At 43.2% G+C, this 11,315-nt stretch overlaps 1 protein-coding gene across 1 annotated transcript; it reads left to right on the top strand.

Annotated features, from left to right (window-relative positions):
- The first annotated feature begins 133 nt into the window (after nt 1-133).
- Nucleotides 134-2,103, top strand: LOC141695782 (uncharacterized). Its single transcript, XM_074499999.1, has 3 exons — nt 134-1,120; nt 1,619-1,897; nt 2,029-2,103. The coding sequence occupies exons 1-3, from the start codon at nt 134-136 to the stop codon at nt 2,101-2,103; spliced, it is 1,341 nt and encodes a 446-aa protein (XP_074356100.1).
- Nucleotides 2,104-11,315: the final 9,212 nt, after the last annotated feature.

Raw genomic sequence — 11,315 nt, forward strand, 5'->3', positions numbered from 1 at the left:
CACAATGATGTGCTAGTGATTACCATGCTTATTGGGGGCAATGAACGTACATCGAGTTTTCTTGGATAATGGGAGTTCTACAAACATCTTGTACTACATCACCTACAAAAAGCTGGGTTTCCCAGATAGCGACATGTATTTCGAAGATGCACACGTCTATGGCTTTACTGGGGAAGCTGTGAGAGTTATGGGTTCGGTCAGGCTTCCCGTCACGCTCGGGGAAGGAGCTTTGTCGGTTACTCAAATAATAGATTTCAAGGTGCTAGATCAGGATTCCGCACACAATGTGCTGGTCGGCAGACCTTGGTTGCGAGCGTTCAGGGTGATAACATCGATACACCACTTGATGATAAAATTCCCAACGCCAAACGGAGTTGGCAGTCTGAGAGGGTCACAGTATGAGTCGCACGACTGCTATCACAAGGCTGTCAAGGAATTTCGCAGAAGAAGGTATGAAGGGAAAGGTCTCCCATACGAAGATATAGAAGATATTCATACAAAACCAAGTGGAGAGGTCCATACCCACTATTTTGTTGAAAACCCCGGGAAGGAAGAAACCAATACCTCTGGAAACTCTTTTGTGATGCAGGCACGTGTTTCGAAAATCCGTAGTGTAGAAGAAGTGGTGGCGAGTCATACAGAGGGAATCATACAGAAAGAGGTTAACGGGGAAAAGTTGGAAGGAAGAAGTGAGATTTTGCAAGGTCTCGGAAATAACGTCAAGGTTGATGCTCCTCAAAAGAAGGATGCGCCCTTGAATGAAGTTGAGGTTGATGCTCCTCCAAACGAGGACGCGCCCTCAGATGAAAAAGTGGAAGTTGAAGACCCCCGAGACTTTGATTTCGATTTGGATCTCAGGATCCCTATGCCCACCGAAAAAACGGGACCGGCCGAAGACACAATATCTATTCCGGTTGATAAAAATGACCCAAACAAGGTTTTGAAAGTGGGATCTCAGTTGGATGATGAGATGAGAGGAGGTCTCACCCGCTTTCTAATTGTAAATCTTGATGTTTTCGCATGGAGTCATTTAGATATGATAGGGATCGACCCAGAAGTAATGTGTCACCGTTTGAATATCCTCCCGAATTGCAAGGGCATACGTCAGAAACGCCGCCCAGTAAGTGGAGAAAGGGCGATAGCATTAAAAGAAGAAGTAGACCGGTTGTTGGAGGTGGGGTTGATCAAAGAATCGTTCTACCCCGAATGGCTTGCAAATCCAGTACTGGTGAAGAAACCGAATGAGAAGTGGAGGACATGTGTGGATTTCACGGATCTCAATAAGGCCTGTCCAAAGGATAGTTTCCCGCTGCCAAGAATCGATCAGTTGGTGGACGCGACGGCGGGGCATGCGCTGTTGAGTTTTATGGATGCATACTCCGGATACAATCAAATTCCGATGTATGGCCCCGATCAAGAACATACATCCTTTATTACGGACAGGGGGTTATACTGTTACATAGGAATGCCGTTTGGTTTGATTAATGCTGGCGCAACCTACCAGCGGTTGGTAAACATGATGTTCAAAGATCAAATCGGGAGAACCATGGAAGTGTATGTGGACGATATGCTGGTGAAATCTGAGGTGACGACTGACCATATCAAACACCTGATGTAGATGTTTAATATTTTGAGGAGGTTTCGTATGAAATTAAATCCGCAAAAATGTGTGTTCGGCGTGGAGTCGGGCAAGTTTCTCGGGTTCATTGTCAACCACAGGGGAATTGAGGCCAACCCCGCGAAGATCAAGGCATTATTGGATATGAAGTCACCCACCAATGTGAAACAAGTGCAGAGTTTGACTGGGAGAATCGCCGCGTTAAATCGATTTGTTTCCAAGTCGTCTGATAGATGCAAGGAGTTTTTCAAGGCGATTAAATTAGCTGGGAAAGACTTTGTATGGACGTCAGAATGTGAAGAGGCTTTCAAAAGAATCAAGGAGCAACTGGGACATCCTCCCATGTTGTCAAAGCCGTTGGATGGGGAAAATCTAATACTGTACCTCGCAGTGTCTGAATATTCGATCAGTGCAGTTCTGGTAAGAGAGGAAGATGGGCAGCAATCACCAGTGTACTACGTGAGCAAGCGGTTAGACGACGCTAAAACTCGCTACACAAATATGGAGAAACTGGTTTACGCCCTGATTCTTGCGTCAAGAAAATTGCGACCGTATTTTCAAGCCCATAAAGTTGAAGTTCGTACAGCGTACCCGCTGCGACAGGTCCTGCACAAACCGGAGTCATCAGGCAGAATGCTGAAATGGGCTGTGGAGTTGGGACAGTTTGATTTGGAATATGTGCCTCGAACAGCGATAAAAGGGCAAGCCTTAGCCGATTTCTTGTTGGAATTTGATTCTGAAATTGATGATAAAGCTTTGGTAATGCTATATCCACCTTATGCCGAGGAGTCTTTGGAGGAGTTTCCGCATCCTTGGTGGATCTTGCATGTGGATGGGGCGGTTAACAATGGAGGAGCAGGTGCGGGTATAGTACTTGTGTCTCCGGAAGGCCACCATCTGATGAGCGCAATTCATTTCAAGTTTTACGCAACCAATAATGATGCGGAGTATGAGGCGCTGATTAATGGCCTGAAAATCGCTCTGGAAATGGGGGTGCGAAACTTAATTGCAAAAAGTGACTCAGAGTTGGTAGTGAATCAGGTAAACGGGGGATTTCAAGCGCGAGGCCCGTGAACAGAATTATACTTGAGATGTGCACAGCGCGTGATTGAAATGTTCAAAGAAGTTAGATTGGAATGCATTCCGCGGGAGAAAAACAGTAATGCGGATGCTCTGGCAAAAATGGGGTCGCAACAGGAGGCTGTTTTGTTAGGATCCATTCCTCTTGAAATCCAGGAGGTTCCTAGTATCCCAGAGATAGAAACGATGCAAGTGGATGAGGCTCCTAAGGAAACATGGATGACGCCCATTCTAGCTTACATTCGCAAGGGAACACTCCCCGAGGATAAGTTTATGGCTCGTCGACTCCGTTATCAAGCTGCAAGATATGTGATATACGATGAAGTCTTGTACAAGAGAGGGTTCAACCAACCTCTGCTCAGGTGTGTTGAAGAAGAAGAAGGAAATTACATCCTAAGAGAGGTGCATGAAGGAATCTGTGGCAATCACTCGGGGGGTAGCTCGTTGGCAATGAAAGTGTTGCGCCAAGGGTATTATTGGCCCACGATGAGAGAAGATGCTACAAATTTCGTCAAGGCATGTGATCGCTGCCAGCGTTTTGCAAACTACTCGTCTATGCCGGCTACACTCTTGACGCCTATGGCAAGCCCATGGCCGTTCGCCATGTGGGGAATTGATCTTATCGGAGAATTGCCGAAAGCTAAAGGAGACGTCAAGTATGCAGTGGTTGCGGTCGATTACTTTACTAAATGGGCGGAAGCTATGCCACTGGCTACTATCACCGCAAAGAAAATCAGGGATTTCGTTTTCAATTCAATTGTATGTAGGTTTGGAATCCCTTACAAGCTTGTCTCCGATAATGGAAAACAGTTTGATAGCAAGGAGTTGCGGCAGCTATGTGAGGAGTTGAGAATCAAGAAGGAGTTTGCGGCGGTCTATCATCCTCAAAGCAATGGACAAACAGAAGCTGTTAACAAAATAATAAAGCATACCCTCAAAACCAAGCTGGAGGAACGTAAAGGGAATTGGCCTGAAGAACTCCCGAAGGTGATGTGGTCATACAACACTACGCCGCGATCTACTATGGGAGAAACGCCGTTTATGCTGACTTACGGCTACGAAGCTATGGTCCCCGTGGAAGTTGGATCGGGATCACTTCGCAGGGATTATTACGGGAAAGAAGACGCTGAGGTTAATCAAAGGTTTCATTTATATCTCTTAGAGGAGACGAGGGAAAATTCTCAGTTAAGGCTAGCAGCATATCAGCAGCGCGCCGCAAGGTATTATAACAAGAAGGTAAAAGGACAGTTGCTGAAGGTGGGGGATTTGGTACTTAGGAAGGTGATGCCCAATACAAAGAACCCCCAACATGGAGTGTTTGGAGCTAATTGGGAAGGACCGTACAGAATAAAGTCTATCCTGTGGAAGGGGACTTATCACCTTGAAGATATGGACGGGAAGCTAGTTCCGCGAGCTTGGAATGCGGAACATCTCCGAAAGTATTACCAGTAAGGCGTGGCTTTGGCCCCTTGCATATGTCTTTTATCATTTTGGTTTATGCTCAGTTTATAGGCTAGAATTAAATAAATTCCTCCTAGCCTAGGGGGGTAGTGCATGTACTACTTACCTTGGGACTAGTTGAAGGGTCATTTTTTAGAAATAATTTCCCCACAGAGCATAGTAGCCGTGGGACTGGTGCACTTTTGACATCAGAGCGCATTATAAATAAAATTTTGAAACTTTCCTAAGGGATATTTGCTCAGTTTGCTTGGTCTCATGACGCGTCCTAAATGTAGGACGCGCCCTAAGTTAGGGTTTTATATAAATGAAACTCAAGACAAAATGTACTATTTTCGAGGACGCGCCCAAGTTGTCTTGGTTGATGCTCTTTTATACTGGGTGTTAATGTGATATTGACAACATAAGTAAAAAAGAAAAAGTGCTTGTCAAAGACGCGTCCTGCGTGAAGGATGATTTATTTTTGGATCAAAGGAGAGGCGCATCTTGATTGATGGTTCTATGTGGATGTTAACTGAAGTAGTGGCTGCTAAAAGGAACAATAGAACTTGAGTAAAAACAGTTAGGACGCGCCCCATCGTGCCTTGTGTATTGGTTAAACACACTACAATGTATTGCCGTGCTCATGAACTTTCCAAAACAAACAAAGACGCGTCCAACTAGAGAGGACGCGCCCACAATGGATATTTGCTTGACAGGAGTAAAAATGATAACAAATTAGTCAAAGGCGACGCGCCCTAAACACCAGGCGCGCCCATGTAAATGATTGAGGAAAGTGCAAGTGAATGGAGGTCAAAAATAGTTTTTACAACTTGCAAGGCTTCAAAGGGCCCGCGCCTTTAAAGAGTTTAGAAAAAATACATGAAAAACATAAGATGCGTCCTATGCAGGAGGCATGTCTTGGGGCTTGTCCTGGTCATTTGCAGGGGAAGGCTGAGTTTGGAGTGGAGCAGGTTCAGGGGACGCGTCCTCTTCCTCTAAGCCTAGGAAAATCCTTTTGTTCTTGATGGATTATGCAGCCCTGACCCTGAAATCGTTTACCCATATCTGGGTATCTGCATCAAACTTTGAGAATGTATACTCTGGGTCGTTGGCAATGAACCCAGAGCACCATTCTTCAAATCCAGCCTGGAAGCCGTGCTGATAAACCAGTTTTTTCTCCTCTGTCCATCCATGCAGCCTATCATCATTCAGGATGTCAAGCTCCAGCTGCATGGTGGAGTTCAGGGCGATGACGCTGTCCATTTGCTTTTCCATCGCAGAGACATTGCCTTCCAAAACAGCTTTTTCTGTTTCTAGACGCGTCCTCTCGCCCTCCAGGCGTCTGATTTCAGCATCTTTTTCTTTGGTAAGTAGGGCAATGTGTTTTTCCAGGGATTTGACCTTGTCTTCGGCCTGGCTCTTTGCAGTGTCTGTAACAGCAAGACACGCCCTAAGCCTGGCAGCCATGTTAGCGCTCTGCCTGGCATGCAGGTGAAGCTCGGCTGCAGCCTTGACCATGGCCTCCTCTGTTTGTTGCTCAGTCCTGAAGGTCCAACCTCTCACTTCGTCCTCAGAAAAGTCACCCACTGAGGACGCGCCCAGATATCTGAGAACAAAGGACTGATCATCAGGAATAGTTTTTTGACGCTTTGAGGGCACGTCCTCTACCTTCTCAGGAATATCAGACATGGTAGTGTCTATTATCTTTGGTGGAGGAGAAGGAGTTGCAACAGGAGGTGGCGTTTTTACCTTTGGATCAACTTTTGTAGGAGCCTGTTTCCTTGCTCTTAGTTTTTTAGAAGCCCCAATTGCGAATCCTTTGGGGAGTGAAGCCATATCTGTGGTATAAACATAAAAAGGAATTAGTTATGTACAAAAGACGCGTCCTGAAAGTAGGACGCGCCCATAACGTGATATAAAAATCTATATGCAGGACAGATATAGATGAATGCAAAGATGTATAAATGGGTGTGAGAATGACGCGTCTTAAAGATGTGATACGCATTACCTAAGAGGCACGCCAGGGGGGTTAGGACGCGTCCAAGGTGATAATGCATATATAAAGTAACGCTTATAGGTCAGGCTAAATATGACGCGTCCTACAGCCGTGACGCGTCTTATATGTAATGATTTCTTACCTTGCTCTAAATCCACTTTCTTGTTGACGTCTGGCTGAATAATTTCTGTGGCTTGGAGCCCTTTGGATTTTTCAGAAGCGGTGAGGACGGGTTTCCCATTGTGGAAATCTCGGAATTTACAGAGAGAACCCACTCGTGGGGACAAAGCTCCTATTTTCTTCAAATTCTCCTCGGTAATCATATCTTTGAGGTTGAAATGTTTTTCAGCATACTGCAAAACCTTATCTGCTCTCTTCTTCTTCTTTCCTGTAAGCTCTTTCTGGGTCCTTTTGTCTAAAAAAGGGGATGATAGGTTACAACAAGGAAAATAAAGAAAAGGATTATAAAAGAGAAGGCGCGTCCTGAAAGGGAGGACGCGTCCAGAGCATTGAACTCACTTGGTTCCAAATTGAAGCGAACGCGCGTCCTTTTGACGTCATAAATATAGAAAAATGGTTCCTTCCAGTCTCTCTCGTGGCTGATTTTGCCTTCATTAAATCCTTTGTTGTTCAACCATTTGTTGACTACCAAAAAATGGTATCCGGGAATTGATTTCCTGATGCTGTAAAAGAAGCTGAACTCTTTCATTGAGGGCGCGCCCAGCCTCAAGTTATGGTACATAATGTACAGAGCCCAGGCTAGTTTGTATGAATTTGGTGATAGTTGGACTGGAGCCACGTCGTACCATTTCAAAATTCTCTTAATGTATGGATGCAAGGGCGCGCCCACGCCTAGGGAAATCAGCTTTGGAGTAAGCACCATTCGGGGGATCCTTTGATTCCCGATGTTAAAAATGTGTGGCCTCATAGTTCGAAGAGGGCGCGCCCAGATGCCCTCCATGTCATAGTACTTCATGTGCCATTGAATTTCCCAGTCGGTTGCAGTTGAGTCAAGAGCTACGCATGCCAGCTTACCCTCTCTTTTCCTTCTGACATTCTTCTCTGCTTCAGTAAGGGTACCGAGCCTCGTCCAGTCACAATCTATTTCAACATCTGAAGGTTCCCAATGCTCTAGGGGAGGATCAGATTTTTGAGGAGATATGGGGTACGTTTCAGGGTCAGGAATCCTTCTTTCGAATTCACTTACACTGTGTGGGGACACGTCCCCAGAAGGAGCCGCGCCCTGAGAAGATGACGCGTCCTGTGTGTTTGACGCATCCATATCAGAAATAGCCATTCCTTGAGGTTTTTGGCTTGTAGTAGGGATAATTTCGTCGTCCGTCCAATCTTCGATGGCGGCCCTTGAATGGAGAACTGGAGTTCTTTGCCTTTTAACTCCCTTCTTTTCCATTCTTGAAATTATGGGAACATGGTCCATAGAGTCAGAGCTGGAATCAGACATTATTGAGTTTTTTGATTTGAGGGAACGGAAGACGCGTCTTTCTGCTCTAAGGAAGGAATTTGTCCTGTGGATGTTGGGAAAGTCGGGTTTAAAAGCTATCAGATGTGGGGAGTAGATTCCGAGGCGTTTGTTGAGGGCTTTGAATGGATGAAATGGTGAGAAGGAGGACGCATCCTCCAGCTGCAAAAGAATGAATAAAAATTTTGAGGACGCGTCCATTTTTTTAAAAAAAAAAAAAAAAAAAAAAGAGGAAAGGATACTGGAAGGGCGTGTCCTAAAAATCTACCGCAGTTGGTGTGCTATAATGACGCGTCCTAATAAACCTATTGGCCCTATATACCTTTGTTTGGGACAGCTTAAACATGTCTTAAATTAGGAGATACAGGACGCGCCCAATAGGGAGGACGCGTCCAACATGATTATAATCGTGGAATGTTAATCGACTGTTAACAATTTGGGGGAAATATGATGGAATCCTAGAAATATGTAATTGGAAGATCAGGGAAACTAAACGTGTTATATTTACCTATACATACATATATACATACAAATGAACATGAAGGACAATTGATATGGACAAAAAGCATATGAACGGTTTCTTGCTCATTAAAATCAATGTATTTGGCCAAATAAAGAAATAAGAGGAGATTTATGTACCTTTTGAGTTGAGGAGTGGATTGAGCTAAAGAAGTAGGGAAATGGTTGGATAAATCGCCGGAACTTAGACCTCGAAACTCCTGCTTGAAAAGGCCGCAATGGCGGTTGTGCGAGAGAGAAAAAGAATGGTGTTGGTGGTATGGTGCAATTAGGGTATTTATAGAAGAAGGACGACTCTAAGGACGACAGCTGTACACCACATGCGGAAGTTGAAAGTGAGACGCGTCTTCCTGTCATGATGCGTCCACATATTTTGAGCCAAATTTCGCTTGGAAAGAAATTCCAATTTTGTTTTTAACTGCAAATGGAATTTGGGGGGTAGTTGTTATACCCAAAATTTGGTATTGGATTGACTCGGGTCAAACGCGGGCTAATTACAGTCAAATTCAGTATTGCGTTGTGAAAGTAAGGACGCGTCCAAGCTTACAGGACGCGCCTACTTGGGAAGGGATATGTTATGAGGCGAGAAGAGTGCATGGTCAAGGAAGGACGCGCCCAGGCTTTATGGACGCGTCAATATTTATGAAAGTGCTTGGCAGATGAAATCTTATGGTGATGGGTGCTTTAGGACGCGCCTACTTTAGCAAGGATGCGTCATTGAAAGTGAAATGTTGTGCACGATGGTTAGAGGAAATGGTGCAAGTCTAATAAGGTTAAGGACGCGCCCTATATTTTAGGACGTGTCCTGTGACTTTACATGTTATAAGAAATGATTAAAGCAGAGTTGGATTTATGGAGGTTAGGACGCGCCCACTTGGTTAGGACGCGTCCTGTGTCTGATCTATATACTTTTGATGTTGAATTCAGGACAAAGCTTGCATGGAGAGGAGCAATGGAGGATTATTTTTGCTAATGTATTTGTTGCAGGTACTCTCTGAAGAATTCCCTCCTTGAGACGGTCAAGGAGGGGGATGTCCGTGAAAAGCTTGAAGGTCTCCAGGGGTGTGCCTGATGATTGAAGGCCTCCTCCTGTATTCAACGGGTGTCCTCGTTGGGGATGCGGGGTTTAACTTTGGTGTGTGCTTTGGGAACTCTGTTCTTGTATTCAACGGGTGTCCTCGTTGGAGAACTTTGGAGTCATCCTGCACTTTGCACCCAAGAGCTTGGGATCACCTGTCCTGCTATCTGGTGGGTTATCCTCATTCGGGGGACAGGGACGCGTCTGGCACTTGGGGTGAACCGTGACTATACCCGCGTTCGTAAATCAAGGGAGATAGCTGTAGCGGAGTGTTATCCTTGCGCAGGGAGATGCACTATCCGTGAAGTCCTACGATTGCGGACGAGCTTTGGGCCTTTACGGTTGGGCCTCATAGTTGGACATTCCTAAAGCTAGCAGAAGATGGATATCGGATGGGCTTCTATTGGGCTTAGGAGTAAGAAGTCTCAACGCATTAGACTTCTTGTTCTACGAGAACTACGTCAGGCTTGATCCCTATATAAAGGGTACGTAGGCACATTGAAAGGGTAAGAAGTTGAGAGCCGATAAGAGAGCCACCACTTACTCTGATCAATCTCAGCCTAAAACAACCATAAACCACCACATACCGCTTAAGTTTCCGGTAAAGAACCACCGTCACAGATCTTAGTTCCGGCGAGAAACCTCAATCTTTGTTGTTACCAGATTCCTCCGTCAACAAGATCCATTCTCAGCTAGTGGAGTTCTTTCATTAGAGTTCACAGCAACTCTACGATTATAATTTGGGTGATCGTGGTCTTTTATCGATTGGAACTTTAATTTTTTTTTTATCATTGATTTGAGTACTTTTACTCATTAAACAAATTTTTTCATTCTTTTCTGAAATTTTTAATTTCATCTTCTAGTTCTTTATATTGTCAATTTATTTGTAAATGTCAATTGAACTTTCAGATTTGCATAATTCGAATTATTCCAAGTATGCATTTCGAACTTTTAGATTTGTTCTTAGCTAACTGAGTTCTTTAATTAGTGTGTTATTCATTCTTTGAATTTGCTTGTTATTTTCTTCAAGTTGTAATATTAATTCCTTGAGATTAACAATATTTCCCACACTTGATTCAGAATTCTTTTCAGCAATGTAATCAGAAATGACATTTCAAAGATGGACATTTTTTCTCGAGATCATAATTCCCATTCTTTAATTTCATGAATTTCATAATTGATAAATCATTCTTATAATGCATTGTTAGATTATCTATGTTAGGTCACACGCATTGTAGAAAGGGGGTTGAATACAGTGTTTAGCACAATCAAATCGATTATAAGAATTCAAGTAACAAAAAACAGATTTTATTCAACACAATAAACTCTGTTACAATATGGAACTGTCCTCTCTCAGTGATGAACAAATTATCACGAGAGCTGCTAGAGTTACAAAGAATAATAACTTCGATAATCGTAACAATTATAGTATAAACTCTATGCCTGTGTTTATATACTACACAGTTACAAGATAAATTTTAATTGATATGGAATATAATTCTACTTCCTAAAATATATCAACCAGTTATCTTTTCTTCCAAGTATTATATTCTTCATAGAATTCCTTCTTCATGCATATTAGTTCTGTCTTAGTCTCGATCTTCTTTCCTTTCAATTAGCCGCCTGCCTTATCTGAAAGTCATCTTAAGTCCTGATATTATCTCCTGATAAATATCTTCTGATCACTTAAGTTCTGATAACTTAAGTTCTGATATCTTAAGTTTTGTCTTCAGTATAAGTGCTGATTTTCAGTTAAGTACTGATTTGTCATGTTAGGTAAGATCTGAAAACTAAATACAAATCATATTACACATGACATTATCAAATATATCTAACAATCTCCCCCAACTTGTAAATTAGCATAATATACAAGTTCAACAGATATTTGATGATGTCAAAAACATTAAGTACAAATGCATGAGAATTTGACTAGATAACTACAACTTACAGTCCTTTCAGCTTTACTATCTTTAACTTCTGATAACAGTTTCAGTCTGTATACACTTCAGAATTTAAGCATTGTAGATCTTTGACTTCGCTTCAATTTAAATTTATGATCTCTTTGATATCAGGAGTTGTCTGAGTTAGTTCTTCAACAAACATC

This window comes from Apium graveolens, chromosome 11, assembly GCF_009905375.1.
Source record: "Apium graveolens cultivar Ventura chromosome 11, ASM990537v1, whole genome shotgun sequence".
In the NCBI taxonomy this organism is placed as follows: domain Eukaryota; kingdom Viridiplantae; phylum Streptophyta; class Magnoliopsida; order Apiales; family Apiaceae; genus Apium; species Apium graveolens.

Bases quoted from the DNA above. Each gene is read 5' to 3' on its own strand.
- LOC141695782 (XM_074499999.1), top strand. From the start codon at position 134: ATGTATTTCGAAGATGCACACGTCTATGGCTTTACTGGGGAAGCTGTG. The intron at 1,121-1,618 runs GTAAGTGGAGAA...CACCTGATGTAG, and splicing joins TACGTCAGAAACGCCGCCCA to ATGTTTAATATTTTGAGGAG. The intron at 1,898-2,028 runs GTATGGACGTCA...ATATTCGATCAG, and splicing joins AATTAGCTGGGAAAGACTTT to TGCAGTTCTGGTAAGAGAGG.